The sequence below is a fragment of the Natrix helvetica genome (genome assembly GCF_964273705.1).
Source record: "Natrix helvetica genome assembly, chromosome: 15".
In the NCBI taxonomy this organism is placed as follows: Eukaryota; Metazoa; Chordata; class Lepidosauria; order Squamata; family Natricidae; genus Natrix; species Natrix helvetica.
This window is the reverse complement of record NC_138565.1, coordinates 2914737-2934372: the sequence shown is the minus strand read 5'-3', so window position 1 is coordinate 2934372 and position 19636 is coordinate 2914737. Positions and strand designations below refer to the sequence as shown.

The following is a 19636-nucleotide window of genomic DNA, read 5'->3' as shown; positions in this document are numbered from 1 at the left end:
CGTCCAAGAAAGGAGGATAAAAGCAGTTGAGCAATTAGGAAGGAGAAGGGCTGTGGCTTCCGCGGTTGTGTAGGAAAACACACAAGCCGTTCAGCGCGGTGTGACCTGCCAACAACTTCCCGTCCCGTGGGATTTTGGAATGTAAGGAATGCCGTGTCGGTTTCAGGAACCGGGAAGGCAGTAAAAAGTCGGCGTATTCTGAGGAGGATTAAAAAAAAAACCTTTCGTCTTGTGAATAATTTTTACAGGTGCCCAACTTCATAAAGGCAACTGTTTTTACGAGAACCAGCAAAATTCTCTGTCCGTCCCGACAATTCCTGGCGACTTTTAATCAGACAGGAGGAGAGAAAAGTAGGAGTAAAAACTTGGATGGAGCTCAGGAATGTAGCTTATCTTGGAATCGGGAGACCGTAAATTTTTCATTGGAATGTAGAAGGAGTTTCCAGGCCTCTCCGGTTGAGTTTTTATTAGAGACAGGGTGGAATTTAGAAACTGCAGAGGTCCTCTTATCTAAACTTGCTGGAAAGAAGAAGAAGAAAAGTATTGTCCTCGTTACACGCAGCCCTCAACTTACAACGTCATTGAGGGGGGGAAAAGGACTACCTGTACAGCGGCTTGCACTGAGTGTTGGTCTTAGCAGGTTTTTTTGTTTCAAGCCAAGCGAGTAGCTGACTTTGTTGGTTTGGGACTGACTTAGCGGAAACGTTACTGGCATCCTTGGCAAATGTCTTTGGAGATTCTCCGTCATCCATCAGCTCATGGTTGTCTCAAAGTTGCTTTTTTTTTTTCAAAGAGGCATAACTGGACTTCCTTTGTTTTTCTCTGAAGACGTTTCTCTTCTCATCTGAGAAGATTCTTCTGCTCTGACTGGATGGTGGGGAATGGAAGGCTTGATACTCCTTGCAAACAGCTGGTCATTTGCGTTCTTTTTATAGAGTCCTTGAGGCCACTTGGAGGTTTCATCTGCGTCCTCAGGGTCACCTGTGCAGCGCAAATGGGCGTGGAGCCTTTTTGGAACTGCGGAAAGGACTCCACACCCATTGGCCCCACCCAGGTGACCCTGAGGCCACCTCCAAGCGGCCTCAACGTCTCTCTCTAAAAAGATGCAAATGACCATCTCTGTCTGTGAGGAAAATAAATCCTTCCATCCCCCGCCATCCAGTCAGAGCTGAAGAAGCGCCTCGGATGAGAAGGAAGGAAAAAAAACAAGAAAGTCCAGTTGCGTCCTGGAAAAAAAGAAAAGGGCGTCCTTAGCGAATCTTGGTTGGGAACTAACTACCGTATTTTTCGGAGTATAAGACGCACCCCCCCCCCAAAAGAGAGTGAACATTTGAGTGCGTCTTATACACCGAATGTAGCCCCGCCCATCCACCACCCTTTGGCCTCTGGTCCCAGCAATTTGCCTCCTTGCAGCAAATGGGAAAATGGGGCTTGTGGAGGCGGCAATAGGCTGAAAATTGAAAGTGAAACTTGCTGTTTGCTGCAAGGAGGCAAATTGCTGGGAGGCAGAGGCAGATTTTTTTTCTTCTTCTAATCAGGCTGAACTGAAACCGGCTATTTGCTGTTTGCTGCAAGGAGATACTGTAAGTCAATAACTAAATGCCTATAGAATGTTCAAATTACTAGACTTATTTTTTAAAGACTGCTGTATTATCGTTCTAGACAACTTAACAAAATGAAGGAGCTTTTTAAAATAAATGCTTGCTCTGAAGAGGCCCAGTGCTATTCTTTTATCTTCTTTTAAATCAATTTAAATACATTTAAATAATGTATACTTCCAGAAAGCCACATCAAGTTTAACAGCATCTGTACAAGTATAGTCTGAAATGTAACATCACAAACAATGTACACCGTCCGTTTGCTGTTTGCTGCAAGGAGGCAAATTGCTGGGAGGCAGAGGCAGATTTCCCCCCCCCCTTGTTTTCCTCCCCAAAAGATAGGTGCGTCTTATACTCCGAAAAATACGGTAGTTGACTGGTTTGAAAGGCGCTCGATACCAATTAATTTTCCCACCCATTTTTCCAGTCCCTATAAACTGTAACTGGTGGAGAGGGGTCACTCTCCGAGTGAGAGGGAAAGAGAGAGAGAGAGAGAGAGAGACACCCCTTCCCCACCTCCTTCCCAGCATGAAGTCCAGTCTGGTGACATAATTTGTGACACAGGAAACTGGTGGTCAGCCGTGAAGGCATGAGAGACCCTGGAGATTTCACCGTTTGGCTTGAGAGGTAAGTCCTCTTCCGTCACGAGGGGGGGGGGAATTGTCTCTGGGTCCCTGGAAAAATGGTGGGGAAAAAAAATCTAGTAGGCAGCTCTGGACTTGCCACCTTGACTCGTTTAATGATCGTTCGGAGTTACAACGGCACTGGGGAAAAAGTCCCTGGCGGCCGGCTTCCACACGGCCGTTGTAGCACGATCAAAATCTTGGCAACCATCTCATATTTGCGAGGAGGGTCACAGCCTCCTGGGGTCCCGTGTCCCCCTTTTGGGACTTTTGGAGAAGCCAAGTCAGATTCGCTGAACGACCGTGTGGCTAATGTAACGACGGTGGAGATTCGCTGAACCGCAGTGGCAAGATAGGGTGTAAAACGGGGCGAAACTCACTTAGCGACTGCCTCCCTTAGTAACGGAAATTTGGGTCTCCGTTGCGGGTCATAGGTCAAGGACTATTTGTCATCTAGAGGCATGTTTCTCAAATTTGGCGACTCTAAAAGTGGCTGGATTTCAAGTCCCAGAATTTGAAATCCTCCCCCATCTTAATTGTCACCAAGATTGAGAAGAACTGGTAGGGAAGTTAAGGACGGAAACAAAATATTCCCTTTTAAAAACAACAACGACAACCACAATACAACAACAAACGGTGAATGTCTCCAGCAGAGAGAAGGGGTGGGGGGGAATGCCATTTCCCCCAAAGACTCTTAACGGATGAATTCATTCCATTTTGTTTCTATACTACCAATTTACTACCAACGGACTGGGATGGTTGTATAATATCTCTCTCTCTCTCTCTCTCTCTCTCTCTCTCTCTCTCTCTGTCTCTCTGTCTCTCTGTCTCTCTCTGTCTCTCTCTGTCTCTCTCTTTCTCTTTGTCTCTCTCCCTATGTCTGTCTTTCTTTGTCTCTCTCTGTATGTCTCTCTATCTTTGTCTCTGTCTCTGTCTTTCTCTCTCTCTCTTTGTCTCTTTCTTTGTCTCTCTCTATGTCTGTCTGTCTCTGTCTCTTTATCTCTCTCTCTCTCTCTGTGTCTCTCTTTGTCTCTCTCTCTATGTCTGTCTGTCTATCTCTCTTTGTCTGCCTCTGTCTCTGTCTGCCTCTGTCTCTCTCTCTCTCTCTGTCTCTTTGTCTGTCTTGCTCTCTCTCTCTCTCTCTCTCTCTCTTTGTCTGTCTCTGTCTCTCTCTGTCTCTATGTGTCTCTGTCTCTCTCTCTCTGTCTGTCTCTCTGTCTCTCTCTGTCTCTCTCTGTCTCTATGTGTCTCTGTCTCTCTCTGTCTGTCTGTCTCTCTCTGTCTCTGCCTCTCTGTCTCTCTTTGTCTCTCTCCCTCTGTGTCTGTCTCTCTCTCTCTTTGTCTCTCTGTCTCTTTGTCTCTCTGTCTCTGTCTCTCTTTGTCTGTCACTCTGACTCTGTCTCTCTCTTTGTCTCTGTCTGTCTCTGTCTCTCTCTCTCTCATCTTGTTTTCTGTTGGGTACAATGTGAAATTGTTTGGTTTTATTGTCTTGTAGATCAATCACAACGAGGAAGCCTCTTCACTTTCTTCCTGAACAATCCGCTCATGGCATTCCTGTTCGTCTCCGGACTATCAAGCATGCGCAAAGGACTCTGGGACAAATGTCACGATTACCTTCGTAAAATCAACCGGGATATTGCACAACTCTTGACTCATTCCCGCTCCATAGGTATGCTTTCAAAGGAGAGAAAGAGGCAAACATCTGGCCAGCAGGGATACTAGCCCCTCAGGGGTAGATCGGATAGCTTGTTCGTTTGATTAGGTCAAGAGTTGGCTTGACCGCCACGTTCAAAAGCGGTTCCTAATCTTCAGGAATCAAATGAGGGGACCGTTCTGACCGAGGCTTCCCAAGAGCCTTAAGCAAATTCCTGGTCCCGGAAAAAAACCTCTTTTATTAATGGACTGTGAATTCTGCTCATTCACATCCAGCAAAGTCTTTCGAGGGAGGATTTACAGTCACAGACCTTATCTGGCTTGGAGAGCTGCCAGGCCGATATCTGCAGAACTTGGCCAGGAGCCTCGGGGAGTCACGAACCAATGAAGTGAACTCCTGCAAACTCCACTCCCCTTCGCTCCTCTTTTATTTCCTCTGGGAGGGGCCATTCACCGTCCACCTGTGGCCTTACGCCCAAGCCGACCCCTGTTCTTTAGCTCTTCCCTTCGTCTGGCAACTCTGCACATGCGCACACTGGGAACAGGCTCCAACTGTTCCTCTGCCTCACTGATGTCTGACTCTGAAGGCAGCTGATAACTGTCAGACGGCCCTGGCCCCCTCTCTGCCTCTGACAAAGACCCCTCATCAGAGCCTTCCCCAGACTCCAGGACTGGCCCAGGTTCCTCCCCAACTTCCCTACTGTCTGAGTCTTCCACCAGCTCCACTGGCAGGCCACAAGAGTGGCTTAGAATCCTGATTTTGATCTCCCATGTTCTTGGGAATGGCTTGGATGAAGAAGGGAAGGCACGTTGTGGGGTAGGCCTGTCACGAGAATGTAGAGATGACAGACAATAATCCTGGTAAAATGAAACCCACAAGAAACTCAAAAGCAACTTACCGTTATGCTGCTCGTGTTCGATCATTTGAGTCATTGAGTGTGTAGGTAACTTAGTTGATACATTGAAGTAGGTTGGGTAAGGGAGCAATTGAAGTACACCAGGTTAGGTATATGTTGAACTAGGTTGTGTTTAGATGCAGGTTGAATTCGATTGTGTTAGGTAGAAGCTGAGGTGCATTGTATATTGCCTTTTTTTCAGCACCATCGTAACTTCAAGTGGTTGTAAATGAATGGTCAAAAATTGAGGACTTTCTGTATTCTAATTTCAGTTTTCTCTCTTTCTTTTCCCCTCATTGTAGACCAAGCCTTTCTCCAGTTTTTTGGAGATGAATTCCTGCGCTTGCTTCTAACAAGGTTTATTTTCTGCTCGGCTACCATGAGAATGCACAAAATCTTCCGGGTATGGCAATCTTCCTTCTTTCTTTCTTTCTTTCCTTCCTTCCTTCCTTCCTTCCTTCCTTCCTTCCTTCCTTCCTTCCTTCCTCCCTCCCTCCCTCCCTCCCTCCCTCCCTCCCTCCCATCCATCCTTATCTCTCCTTCCTTCCACCCATCCATCCTTATCTCTCCTTCCTTCCTTCCTTCCTTCCTTCCTTCCACCCATCCATCCTTATCTCTCCTTCCTTCCTTCCACCCATCCATCCTTAACTCTCCTTCCTTCCACCCATCCATCCTTATCTCTCCTTCCTTCCTTCTTTCCACCCACCCATCCTTATATTTCCTTCCTTCTTTCCTTCCTTCCTTCCTCCCATCCATTCTTATCTCTCCTTCCTTCCTTTCGCCCATCCATCCTTATCTTTCCTTCCTTCCGAATGGCTCTTTTGGGTGTTTTAAGATTGCAGACCCCTGAACTAATGGTCTTGCTTCCCTCTTTCCCCGAAAATAAGACCTCCCCGGATAATAAACCCTCTCGAGCTTTTGAGGGCATGCTCTAAAAATAAGCCCTCCCCCCAAAATATCGTAACGCAGCAGCAGCCACGAGGTGACCACGCTCGCTTCTTCCTGCACCTCCGAAACAATGAGACCTCTCCCCAAATAAGGCCAAGCGCTAGTTTCAGGGGTCAAAAGAAAACAAGGCGCTGTCTTATTTTCGGAGGAACACAGTATCCTTCATACCATGTTTTGTATTGCTGTTTTCTTCCAGCTGTAATTATACAATACAATAGCAGAGTTGGAAGGGACCTTGGAGGTCTTCTAGTCCAACCCCCTGCCTAGGCAGGAAACCCTACACCGTTTCAGACAAATGGCTATCCAACATCTTCTGTTCTTCTGTTCTGCCTTACGATGTCCATGTTTCAGGATCTTTCTATTGCTCTTGGTGTCTGTCTTCTTATTTTCCCTTCCTTTTCCCTTCCAGCAGGAAACGAGGAATTATCCCGAATCGTATCCCCAACTGCCCAGGGACGAAACGGTGGAAAGCCCACACCTCCAAAAGCACATCTTGGAATTGGCTTCGATATTGGATGTCCGAAATGTATTTTTGGAGACCACCCTGGACGATTATTAAACACAGCAGTTTCTCGGAGATCTTTTCACCTGCGGGGTTTCGCTGCAAAATTATTATTATTATTATTATTTTCTTTTGGAAATGGTGCAGTTTTCTAAACGTGAACATCCACTCACACGCCGGGATTTACTTGAGTTTTATTTTTGAACTTGACAGGTGTTGTTATTATTATTATTATTTTTGAAAGCAAAATGGAAAGAGAGGGGAAGAGGCGCGCAGCTGTTCCGTTCTGCGTGGGTTCAATTTTGATAAAATAAAAACAACCCCCTCCTACGAAAGTTTTACAATTTTAGACTGAAGCAATCTGGCGGGGTTTTGAAGCCTTTTTTTTTTTTTGGGAAGACGTCGCTGGCTACGCAACAACGATAACACACACGCATATGTGCGAGCGCGAGATTGAAAATGCAGCCAGTCACTTTTAAGCCCTCGTGTGCAAATTCTTTATTTTTGTACTGTTTTTAAAAATCTGAAAGCAAAAAAAAAAAAGGAGAGAGAGAGAGAGAGAAAAAGAAGAAGAGAGAAGGGAAAGAAAAAAAAACCCAATCAGAATAATAATAATAATCATCTTCTATTTCCCCAAAGATTTAAAACCTGAACGGCGGGACTTCAGATGCTACAAAGCAGACAGCAATAAGCGTGAATTGAAGTCAATCAGCTTTATCAATCCCCCCTACACCCAAAAAGGAATCCAGCTTCGTGCAAGGGATGGTTGCGTAAACTTCAGAAAATGTAGCGCTATCCATAAGTTTCTTTTCTTTCTTTTGAGAAATCAGCCTATCTTGCACGTTGACTAAGGATGCTGGGTTTTATCCCTCAAAATCTAGATTCTTGGCTCGTGGCCCATTATCACCTCAAAAGAATTGACCCCTTCTTAGCATGGACCACCCTCTGTGCATTTCCTTCCGTTTGGGCTTCAACTTGTGAGCAAAAATAAAATAAAATAAATGCCACCCCTTTCTCTTCGCGCAACCGTCGTCGATTCTCGCTGCAATATGGAAGATTCTCAGATGGCCCTTCTTCTCCAATCCTTCCACCTCAACTTCTGAAAGAGCTGCTTTCATCCCATCCCTACTTCGAAGTTCGCCCGGTGAAGAAAAACGGAAGAACAATCACTGCCTCGCCTCTGTGCTCAAAAGAGACAACCCAATGATGAGAAGGTCCCTCATCTCTTCTTCTTAGCTGCCAGGGAGAAATGTCTACCTTCCAGAGCTGATAGACAAGAAGGAAGACGAATAGGACTCGTGGGGGACCACAGGACCACAAATAGGAAGCTTTTGTTTGCTGAACTTTTGGGGAAAGGTGAAGAGGAGAGATCTGAATAGTTTTCTCTTTGGAAGGAGTGGAGAAGAAGACAACGGGGGTAGGTCTCCCGTGATCTTCAGCATCTGGCTTTTAAGGAGCAGACAACTCAAGAACCGAGACCTATCTCCAAAAGCTTTCTTGGAAGGACCTCAAGCTTGCATTTATTGGCCTCCAGTCAGTCTCCGGTGACTTGGGCTTGACGTAGCTAGGACAATTTTAATACTTGGAGGCCCAGCGAAGAAGTCCTGTAGATGGGGGGAAAAAATGGCGTTTCCAGACATCAAGATTGAGGAGGAGATCTGAGGAAATCATTCTGTGGGCTTTGTGCCGCTGTTTTCAAAGATTTTCAAATGTTGCGTGTGGGACGCGTCTTCATCCCACACACAACAACACAAACAAAAGAGTACATTGACGAAATTCAATGTATTTGGACTAAACTAGAGTGAACGCACAATTCCACCTTTCTTATTATTATTATTATTATCATTTTTAAAAAGGGTGGTAGGGCGTCTCCGCAGAAGCATATGATTCCACAATAGATGAAGGGATGCTTCTGAAAAGTTGAGAAGACCCACGTGGAAGAAATGGTAGCTAGGATTGAGCGAGGCTGGAAGGAGAGGAGGGCCGGGGAAGAAGGACACCCTTACTTTTGGTCTGGATGCCCAAGGAAATGACAGGTTTTGGTTTTTTGGTTTTATCTCCACATTTGCTTCTTCCAAGCGTCCTGCCAGCTGCTTTGCAAGCGAGGCTAAAGGAGCAGCAAGGTTGGGAATCAATGGTTGCCATTCAGAAGGAAGGCAACCCTTGGGAGGGAGAGAGCAGGAAGGTGCCTTAGGTCGGGCCTAAAGTGCAATGAAGATGATATTATAGGTGTTTTTTTTTTCTTTTTTTTAAAAAAAAAACTTGCTCTTTTTGAGGAAGGAGAAAAAGAAAGCGAGAGAAAGGAAAAGAGAAAGAAAGGGAGGGAAATCCTCTTTTGGGGAAGGAAAAAAGAAAGAAAGAAAAAGGAAGAAAGGGAGGAAAACCCTCTTGAAAAAAGAAAGAGAAAGAAAAAGGAAGAAAGAAAGGGAGGAAGATCCTCTTGAGGGAGGAAAAAGAGAGAGAGAACGGAAGAAAGAAAGGGAGGAAAATCCTCTTGAGGAAGGAAAAAAGAAAGAAAAAGGAAGGAAGAAAGGGAGGAAAATCCTCTTGAGGAAGGAAAAAAGAAAGAGAAAAAGGAAGAAAGAAAGGGAGGAAAATCCTCTTGAGGAAGGAAAAAAGACAGAAAAGGGAAGAAAGAAAGAGAGAAAAATCCTCTTGAGGAAGGAAAAAAGAAAGAGAAAAAGGAAGAAAGAAAGGGAGGAAAATCCTCTTGAGGGAGGAAAAAAGACAGAAAAGGGAAGAAAGAAAGAGAGGAAAATCCTCTTGAGGGAGGAAAAAGAGAGAGAGAAAGGAAGAAAGAAAGGGAGGAAAATCCTCTTGAGGAAGGAAAAAAGAAAGAAAAAGGAAGGAAGAAAGGGAGGAAAATCCTCTTGAGGAAGGAAAAAAGAAAGAGAAAAAGGAAGAAAGAAAGGGAGGAAAATCCTCTTGAGGAAGGAAAAAAGACAGAAAAGGGAAGAAAGAAAGAGAGGAAAATCCTCTTGAGGAAGGAAAAAAGAAAGAGAAAAAGGAAGAAAGAAAGGGAGGAAAATCCTCTTGAGGGAGGAAAAAAGAAAGAGAAAAAGGAAGAAAGAAGGAGGAAAATCCTCTTGAGGAAGGAAAAAAGAAAGAGAAAAAGGAAGAAAGAAAGGGAGGAAAATCCTCTTGAGGAAGGAAAAAAGAAAGAGAAAAAAGAAAAAAGAAAGGGAGGAAAATCCTCTTGAAGAAGGAAAAAAGAAAGAGAAAGGAAAAGGAAGAAAAAGAAAGGGAGGAGGAGGAAGAAAGAAAGAAAGAAAGAAAGGAGTGAGAGTAAATGGAAAGAAGGGAAGGAAAGGAAGGAAGGAGGTAGGTCTGGTTTTGAAATGCCTTCATTGTTGACTTGGCAATCAAATAAGCAGCTTCATAGCAAACTCTCTTTTTAATGGCGTTTGGCTTGGTCCCGGCTCAGCGTAGCGCATTTCCTTCCGTGGTGCTTTGTTGTGATTTCCGCCCAGTTTTGTTCGTAACCGACGGTCTGGGCGCAGCGTTCTCGTCACGCAGCTGCCCTACCTGTGCCCCGCCGGCCGAGTTGTAAATGTGTACGTGTGCATGTAAATATGTAGATATATTTATAAATAAGGAAGACCTCGGAAGCACCGTTGTACAATTATTTTTACTTCGTTTTATTTTTATTTTAAAGTTGTACGTAGGAGGTTATGAACCCAGGTCAGGCCCCTCGAGGGGACATCGTCAAGAAATGGTCTTCAGGTTGTCACCAGTCAACCCCTGGGATGGTAGGCTGTCCTCCCGCATGCTTCCACCTCCTCGTTGCTATGTTCTTTGGATGTCCTTCCACTTTGGCTTCCAATGAGGTTGTGCTGGAAGAAGCTGACGAAAGACTGTTTCTATCCATCCTTATCTAGGAAGCATCTTTGCTTGGTGTCCCCAGTTGCAACGAGGAGATGGTAGGATTGTGCTGTGGGTCTTGCTCCATCTTAGTCTCGTCTGGCTTGGCTCTGCATACCCTTGGAAGGGAGAGCTTCACTAGGGCACCTTCTACTGACCTCCACCTTCTCCAGATGTCACCGAAGGGTGGAGAATTTGAAGTCCACAAGTGTTTAGGACACCAGTCCTTACCGTATCCCCTGGTACGTTAGATTACAGCCCTAACGTTACGAATAAGGCCTTGAAAGAGAAGAGGCTCACTTTAACCACAGACAGTCTCTAGTTTTGATCCTGGTTTGACATCCCTTTCTTCGACGGGTGGGCAACGAGAGGAAATTTAAGTGCCTGATTCTCTGGAGCTTGTAACTTCTCCTTTGCCATCGGCATTGGGAGCTCTAGAGAAACAGATGTCAAGGAAAGGACCTTGCTTTAAAAGTTCCCGGCGACACCTGCCGTGTTTTGAGTTATTTTGTCTTGTGATGTGCCTCCCCAAAAGGGCGTAGATTTCAGGCCACGGTCCTTACCAAAACTAACCAGGTTTTGCCGCTGAAAAAGCTAAACATAAGACGGGAAGGGGTCTTGAAAGAATTGGCTCTTCTGATTAGACAGTCCTGGGGCAGGTTTGACTTGGGACCATGCTCTCCTCTCTCCTTTTGGAGATCTGGAGATGTTACAAAGGAAGAAATGTTTTGAGAATCAGATCAGCGTCTGCTTATCCTGTTGTCGTAGGGTTTGTGTGAAGGAAGAGGGCGCATCTCCTTCCCTCTACTGCATTCTTGCAAAGGTGGCTGCGCCGACGCCCGAATTCTTTAACTGGCGGAATATGTCTTTGCTTTAAAAGGCCGGAATTTGCTCTTTGCTCTGGCGTCTGTCCCCGGATCCCAATTCCGTGCTGTCTTTCACCAGGCCTTCTCGGTGAAGGTGGGAAATGGCTTGCAAGCAAAGAGATGGGACCAAAGTCTTGTTAAATAGAATGTACATATCTACCGGAGTTTAAGCACAACAAACCAGCTTTCCTTTCTTTGTCCTGTCGAGGCAGCTAAATAGACATGTGCAGGTCTAAAAGGGAAAATAAACAGCAGCAGCAACAACAATGCTTCTTAGGATAAGCAAACACTAGCTTATTACTTTGAAGGTATTTTTTCTAGTCAAATTTATCCATAACGTTCTAATGTGGTATAGGTCCCTTCTTCCTCCCTTCCTTCTTTCCCTTCCTGTTTCCTTCCTCCCTCCCTCCGTCTACTCCCTCTCCTTTCGTCTTTCCCTCTCTCCCTCCATTTCCTTCCTCCCCCCCTCCTCCTTCCGTCTCCTGCCTCCCTCCCTTCTTATGTCTCCTCCCTCCCTCCCTTCGTCTCCTTCCTTCTTTCCTTCCTTTTCCTTCCTTCTTTCCCCTGGAGGCCGACAACAGCCCGTTTTCTGACTTCCGGTGAGCTTGTTAGGTCTGCTTCTTTGCCCTCCCCAGGCTCCAGAGGCTTTCTAGGAGACTGGGGAGGGTGAAAAACGGTCCAACACACAAGCCAGAAGTTTGGAGGGTTCGGAGAAGCCTCCGGAAGGTGAAAAATGGCCGAAAATCAAGGCCGAAAATCAGCTGACAGGGCAACGCCTCGCATGTCCTCAGAAATGGCCGTAGGTTCGCCATCATAGGCTTAGAGAGAGGGAGGGAGGGAGGGAGGGAGAGAGAGACAGAGGGAGACAGAGAGAGAGAGAGAGAGAAATTAATATAGAAAGGATATCTCTTTCCAGGATTAATGTTTGTTGCAATAGGATACAATGGTGATGGCAAGCCTATGGCACGTGGAAGTGGCACGCCGAGACATCTCTCCGGGCACGCGAGCCTGTTGCTCTTCTGAGTTCATACATGGTGGCCAGTTGGTCTTCATGCACATGGGAGCAGCAGCGGAAACAGGGAGAGCAGCCGCCCGAAACCTGGGGGTGCTGGGAAGATGAGCTTCTGATTTCTGGCACATGCATGCACACTGGCCAGCTGGTCTTTGCGCAGGCCATGCGTGCCAGGAACCAGAGGGCCAGGTGGCCGCTGCGCATATCCGTGCCACAAACCGGAAGATCATCTTCCCGGTGTATGCATGCGTATCCCGCGGCTACTCTTCTGTTTTTCCGGTGCATTGGCGCGCTTCCCCTTTCCCCCCCCCTCGCGGTGGCGAAGAAGTTCGCCAGCCCCGGGATAGGATTTGCACTCCTAATTCCAACCCAGTTGCAGGAAGCAAAACGCCAGCGTGTGTTTCCCCGGTTTTGAATCTTGATTGCCTCGCGCTTCTGGTTTGCAACCTTTTCCTTCGGTTTCGGTTTTTATTTTTTCTCTTCCCCCCCAAAAAAAGACAAGAAAAAAGAAAAGCAGACTTCTGTTGCTGTTTTTTTTTTAAACAACCTGCCTGGTTTTTGTTCCTAAAAACGCACCCCGTTATTTGGAAGTCGTGATAAAAAAACAACCACCACCACCTTCTGCCTTCTTAGTGGTTTAAAAAAACAAAATTACCTAGGCAAAGCTAGTCTGCAACCGACTTGTTGAAGTGTGACGCAAGTGGTAGGGCACCCGTACACACACAACTGATTTCTCTTAGCATCTCTGCGAAAGGGATGGAAGCACAACCGCTTTCTGTTAGCCGAACTCTTCAGTGCTGCTTCTCCGTAGTATTGCATGTTGTGTTGCTGTAAATAGGTCGCTCCTGTACGCAGGGCCCTCTTTGATACCCGTCCATGTAATCGGTGCCAACCTATCCATGTGATGACTTGAGATTTCTACAACATTCCTGATGTGACACCTCTCTTTATTATTTCTCCTCCTCCTCCTCCTCCCCGGTGCGGAGAATTTTTCAGGCAGGCAGGGATGGGGTGTGTGTGGGGGGAATTCTGCTTTGCATCTTTGTAAATGGCTCTGCACCCCTCCTCCCCCTGCCAAGAATGAATGGCACCTATGCCATCCGAGTCCATTTGGTGTGGAAATCCTTCCCGTAGCCCTCGTACGCGTGTCTTATCTGACGTATCGGAATTACGTAAGCCATACAGCTTATTCATCCATCTGTCCTTTTTTTCTTTTTCTTTCGCTTTCGAATTTTCTCTCCCTGTCGGTTGGCCGGTTGTTGATCATTCACACTGTGGTTTGTGCAGCTGTCGTCTTCTTTTTTTTTTCCCCCTAAAGGGTTCGAACTCTTTTCTTTTTTCGAGCACGGTATGGGGCAACTTCTGTAGGGTCTAGGCACAGCTCCCCGTGGCCAACTTGTTGCAAGACGAGAGTTATCACTTCATATCGCGCGAACGAGTGGAGGCGGGGGGGGGGGAGAACCATTAAAGGATGCAAAGGAAGGGAGAGAAATGAAAATGTGGTTGACCCAAAATTGAAAAAGAAAATGAAATGGCTTGACGTAATTTGTTGAATCGGCCCGTGGCGAGTTGGGTTGTCTTGCGTTGACTTGGCCACGGGGAGTTTGGCTGCGGTGAGTTGTCCCAACTTCCGTCGATGTCTTTGCGATTTGACAACTTCCGGGAAGACGGTTCCACCTCGTCCGAATTTTTCAACCTAACACTGTGATCCTCTCTGGAGACCCGACACAGCGTCCAAGCGAGCGAGAAATACTTGTCAGGAACCAACCCACATACCTGCTTTTATGTCACTCGAGAAGAAGTATGACCTATCTGGGGTTTTGCTCTTGGTGTATTGAAGATTTCCCCCCCCCCCCCCCACGTCGGTTACATTCACTTAGAATGTGAATACATTCGTTGGTTGTGTATAAATGGGTTTTTGTATCGAGCCCCACTCTGATTATATGTATAACCAATATACAATAAACATATTTGCTTAATGCTGTGCCTTGGAGCCTCTTCAGATGAGAAGATCGGGACAATTGGATTCAAATAATGTCCGTCGGTCTCTGGGTTGCCATGCGATTTTTAGAACAGTGCTACTGCAGAGAAAATCTTTGGGTCCCGTCCCCCCCACTTTTCTCGGTTACTATATCCCACCTTAGCTATTTTTACAAATAAGCCCAGGGGATTAACATACCCAACATATTTTTTTAAAAAAATGTTATATCATGCTGTCTTTTCCCTTAAAGATAGAATAGAATGACAGAGTTGGAAGGGACCTTGGAGGTCTTCTAGTCCAACCCCCTACCTAGGCAGGAAACCCTATACCGTTTCAGACAAATGGCTATCCAACATCTTCTTAAAGACTTCCAGTGTTGGGGCATTCACAACTTCTGGAGGCAATTTCGGTTCCACTGATTAATTGTTCTCACTGTCAGGAAATTTCTCCTTAGTTCTAAGTTGCTTCTCTCCTTGATTAGTTTCCACCCATTACTTCTTGTTCTGCCCTCAGGTGCTTTGGAGAATAGCTTGGCTCCTTCTTCTTTGTGGCAGCCCCTGAGATATTGGAACATTGTTATCATGTCTCCCCAAGATAATACAGGTAGTCCTTAACTTACGACACTTGAGCTCGACATTTATGTTTGCTGAGTGAGCAATTGGTTAAGAGAGTTTTGCCCCGTTTTACGACTTCTCTTGTCAGCGTTTGTTAACTGGATCGCTGCAGTGTTTAAATCAGTAACACGGTTGTTAAGTGAATCTGGTTTGTCAAAAGGGGATCACATGACTGCAACCGTCATAAATATGAGTCAGTCGCCAAGCAACCAAATGTAAATCACGTCACCAAGGGGAAGCTACCGTAGTCATATAAGTGTGAAAAACAGTCACACTTTTTTTCCCGTCGTAACTTCAAATGGTGACTAAATGAACCGTTGTAAGTCGAGGACTACCTGCATGTCTTTAGACACCGTAAGAGGAGTGCTACGTTAAGCCTACGTCTCAAGAAGTAAGAAGTCTAAATAGCACCCTTTTCCGACTAGCAAATTTTATTAAGGGGATCTTTATTAAGAAGAAATATATAAATATATTTAAGATATATTTATCAGCCTTTGTGAGCTGATGAAATGAAAAAGTTGGTGCTTTGAATAAAATCCTTGCGTTACACTCATTCATTTAGCCATGGTTTAAAGTTACCATTGAAAAAAAAAGGGACTGTTATGTGCCATTAAGTTGGTGCCAACTCTTAGCGGCCACATCGGATCTGTTGGTATCTTGGATTCTCAGTGCTGTTAATCGTCACCCGTTGCCTTTATTAAAATACTAGTGGAAATAGTAAAATAAAATAAAAAATCAGATGATACCCAGATGGAAGGGTGAGGAGGAAGCTAACTCAACACCACAGAGTTTAAAGTGTACACTGAGAGTTTATGCACCCGAGACAAATTCCTTGTGCGTCCAATCACACCTGGCCAATAAAGAATTCTATTCTAATTTTATTCTACTCTTAAGATGATAACAATTTTTAAAGTGCCCTGGGGGTCAACTGATGCCCGTAAAGCAGTGTTTCTCAACAGTCACCTGCTTTAAGACGCACGGATTCCAATTCCCAGAATCCCCCATCCTGCTTTAAGACGCACGGACTCCAATTCCCAGAATCCCCCATCCTGCTTTAAGACGCACGGACTCCAATTCCCAGAATCCCCCAGCCTGCTTTAAGACGCTCGGACTCCAATTCCCAGAATCCCCCAGCCTGCTTTAAGACGCACGGACTCCAATTCCCAGAATCCCCCATCCTGCTTTAAGACGCTCGGACTCCAATTCCCAGAATCCCCCATCCTGCTTTAAGACGCATGGACTTCAATTCCCAGAATCCCCCATCCGGCTTTAAGACTCATGGATTCCAATTTCCAGAATTCCCCAACCAGCCTTCTTTTAAGATGCATACATTTTTAATGTTGCTGCCTTAAATCGTAAATTTGGGGGGAGGTGGAGGGCTGAGTGGGAAGCATGATTCCACCCATCGTGGCTTTCAGATGAGGGTCAACGACGCAACATTCTTGGCAAACCATTATCCTTCAAGACCTGGGAATGATGGTTAAACCCAACCAGCCCTTCTCCAACCTGGCGCCCTCCCTAGGCGCCGCGGGCGCCCCAGCCTCCTGAATGGGACAGCGGGTGACGTAGCACCGCCCCACACGCCCCGCCTTTCGCGCTCCACCTCCGTATCACGCGAGGGGGGCGCGGCCTCGCGGGCCACTCCCCTTTGGAACCAGCGCTCCCGTTTTGTTTTGTTTTTCCTCCACCTCTACACTCCTTGCGTCACTTCCGCCGGCGGTTAAGCAGGGCCCCCAGAACGGCATTTCCGCTTCCGCTCTGGGTCTCGACTCCGCTTCTGTCACCCTCAGCTGGTGAGTCGCTTCCTCCGGCGGCGACGGCGTCGTCGTTCGTGACCTATTTTTTTCCTTTCTTTTTTTCGGGGTTCAGGCCCCGCGACGCTGCTTCGGGGTGTCGGGTCGCCGGTTGAAACTGCAGGTTAAGCCAGGTTGCTTTCCTCCCACCCCTCCCTTTTTGTGTGTGTATTTGTTAAGCCGGTGCGCGTATTGTCTAAGAATTACGGTAGTCAGGTTTCTCTGCCTGAACGCACTCTCCCCCCCAAGGGCCCCGCATTTAGGGTAAATACGGTAAGCCAGGAGTTTCCATAAGGAGAAACGGAGGCTTTGAATTTTTTTTGGGGGGGGGGAGGTCGCCGGTCAAAATAGGGTGCAGGGGGGGGAGGGAAGCCCCTCCCCCAATCCTCCTCCTCCTCCTAAGGCCCTTCCCTCTCTCTCCTAAGCTGTCTTGGTCTTTCAGTGGCTTTTCCTGGGGGGGGGGGGAAAGGGGAGGAAGGGATACCCCCACCCCGCACAACAGGTGGTGAACCCAGGTTAGCCAACCTACTTTAGTTGATGGGGGGGGTGTCTCATCACGCCCCAATGTGTCCAACCCCACCTCACCACCACCCCAATTGGAAAGGTCTGCTTTGCACAAGGGAAGGCAACAGGTTTTTTTTTTGTGGGGGGGGGGTGTCTTTCGCTGCGACCCCTGAAGCCGTTTTGGCTGCTTCTGCCTGGTCTAGGGGCATTGTGTGAATGTAGGAAACTGGGTAATTTTTGGAGGGTTGCTCTGTATTTACATAATGCGTTTGTGTGTGTGTGTGTGTGTGTGTGTGTGTATGTACATATATATTATGAATTGTCCTAAAGATGCGAGTTCCAGGTGTGGTTATAAAAGAAACAGACATCGCGGTCTCCGGAACTTTAAAATCTGTTGCTCACTAAGCTTTCATTAGCCACCGCTAACATCATCAGAGTGTAAATTGATTAATAGTGTATAAAGGCAGGTATCTCTTCAATGGCTTTTACACTCTGAGGATGCTTAGCAGTGGCTAACAAAAGCTAAAAGAGCAATATATTTTAAAGTTCCGGAGATCGTGATGTCTTTCTTTCACATATATATATACATATACACATACATACATACACTCACTCACACATTTATGCATGTATGTGTGTCACACACACACAATTGAAACCTCTTCTCTCTATAGATAGATAGAAAGACAGATGATAGAGATAGTGATAGATATACGCATAGCATATAGTAAGCCACAAACACATAGCAATCCTCATATATATATCTATACTCATATACATGCCTGTTTATGTGTGTGTGTCTATACACACACACACACACACACACACACACCTCCCTCTGTATGTATGTATGTATGTATCAGAGGTGGGTTGCTCCTCGATCGGGCAAACCGATAGTGGGAGGCTGCACCCACCTGTCGGGAAGCTTCTGCACAGAAGCATTAATGTGCGTGCACGAGCTAAGTAGCCAAAAAAAGAGAAGGATGGGTCTTCTCCTCCCATCATCATCTTGCTTTAATGCTCCTGCTTTCCTTCAGCGCTGCCATTGTATGAGCGAGAGCGGGATCGGGAGAGAGAGAGAGAGAGGAGTGTATTTTTAAGCATTAGAAATGGAGCTTCTCACGGCCATTAGCAGTTCTGCTTTCAGAATGAGAACAGAGTGCCAAATGTGGAATTGTGACCTCCAGGGAGACTGCATCCCTGATGGTTATTATTTCCCAAGGGTTCAATATTTGGTTTCTCTACCTCCTAAACACCCACTAAGCGTCTTGAGATAGTAATATTTAGCCTAATATGGCAAAAGGACTCAACATTCCTCTGATGTATTTCAGTGTGGCAGTATTTAGTGTCAGGCAGCATTTGCAGAGTTGCCAGGAACACAGTGAATTATTCATCGTGGTTTATGTTGGTATCGGGTAGGTAGGTAGCCTGAGCTCACAAAAAGCTTATTGTCTTTATATGCTTGGTGAAAAGGCTCTCCTTCAGCCGACGTGACCCGCAATGGTAGGTTTATTGTTTTGCTGTTTAAAACCCGGCGCACCTCCATGACAGAATCCCTCCGATATCTCAAAACCATCCTGTGTACAGTAATATCTTCCATATATTCCAATGCTTTTTGCGGTTGGTTTGTTTTTTTGCCTTAGTCACGCCTCTGTTTTTAACAAACCCTGTTTGTTGTGGCAAAACTGGATTTTTCCTTCTGGCTGTGAAGAAACCTCTTTTCTTTTGGAAAATGACAAGAAATGGATAACTTTGGTGCAGTTGATCAGATGACATCGGCACCAAGTTTTGAGTGGAGCTAGTTTTGGTCTCGTAAGGCTGGAGGCTAGAAAGGGAGAGATTATGAGTTCAAGTCCTGCCTTCGCTGGGAAAGCCAGCTGGGTGACTTTGAGCCAGTCCTTCTCTTTCAGCCCAACCCACCTAACCAGGGTGGTTATTGTAGGAGGAAGATCCAAGGTCCCTTCCAACTCTACTATTGTATTGTATTGTATTGTATATGTTCGCTGCCATGAATTAATTATTAAACCAGTCAAGGCAATTATGGAATATTTTCTTGCCCTGAATTGATAGACAAATTCTTTTTTAAGCTAGCCTGGCTGAATGTGCATTGATTTCATATGAGATCCTTCTTAATGGTTTTTTCCCCCTAGCGCCATGATGGCGAACCTATGGCGCCATGCCACAGGTGGCAGGCAGAGCCTTCTCTGCGGGCACACCAGCCGTTGCCCCAGCCCAGCTCCACCCAGCGTGCGTGCACTCCTCCCGGGGTGGAGCTGGTCTCCGGGTCTCTGTCTTGCATGCGTAGGGGCCGGAGGGCATATGGGGGGGGGGGGGGGGCAATCGCATTGCTTTTTGGGGATTCATGTGTGTTGCGCCCTGCGCACCCATTTTTGGGCCTGGAAGGCCTCCTGGAAGCCAAAAAAGGGCAGGCAGGGCGGTATGCTCGCATTGCATTTTCGGGGTACACTTTGGGCACTCGGCGAATCAAAAAGATTCGCCATCCCTTCCCTAGCTAGATTGAAATACTTGATTAAGACCGAATAGATTATGAAAAGGAACAATAAAGAATTGGATCCGTTTGCAAACACCAGCCCCACATCCTCATTGGCTAAACTGCTTGCCGCCCATGAAATTCTGTTGGGGTGAAGACTACAGTCAAAAAGATTTCGATTATTCTGTACGTAAATAGAGCCATGGCTTTAAATTGATTTCCGTAAATACCTCGAAGATATGCACGTGTCATTGTTTGGTCCACTTTCCCCCCCAAAAAATGTCTTCTGTTTGA

General features: G+C 46.2%; 2 protein-coding genes and 1 long non-coding RNA gene across 11 annotated transcripts in view; 2 read left to right on the top strand and 1 right to left on the bottom strand.

The window, feature by feature from the left end:
* SCAI (suppressor of cancer cell invasion) overlaps positions 1-6772 on the top strand; it is a 36199-nt gene extending 29427 nt beyond the window's left edge. For 6 of the 7 annotated variants that reach the window (XM_081967266.1, XM_081967268.1, XM_081967267.1 and 3 more), the window contains exons 16-18: positions 3717-3890; positions 5073-5173; positions 6128-6772. In XM_081967266.1, the coding sequence (XP_081823392.1) occupies positions 3717-3890; positions 5073-5173; positions 6128-6277 (425 nt within the window). In that variant the 3' untranslated portion in view covers positions 6278-6772. Of the gene's footprint in view, positions 1-2025; positions 2226-3716; positions 3891-5072; positions 5174-6127 lie in introns of those variants that run through there. The other variant, XR_014176517.1, reaches the window with a different exon arrangement.
* The window catches only part of LOC309399485, a 338217-nt gene that overhangs the window by 33662 nt on the left and 284919 nt on the right, over positions 1-19636 (bottom strand). The gene's annotated exons all lie outside the window — the stretch shown is intronic.
* The window catches only part of GOLGA1 (golgin A1), a 29978-nt gene continuing 26562 nt past the window's right edge, over positions 16221-19636 (top strand). For 2 of the 3 annotated variants that reach the window (XM_081967435.1, XM_081967433.1), the window contains exon 1: positions 16342-16471. The gene's annotated coding sequence lies outside the window, so the exon portion shown is untranslated. Of the gene's footprint in view, positions 16472-19636 lie in introns of all 3 variants that reach the window. The other variant, XM_081967434.1, reaches the window with a different exon arrangement.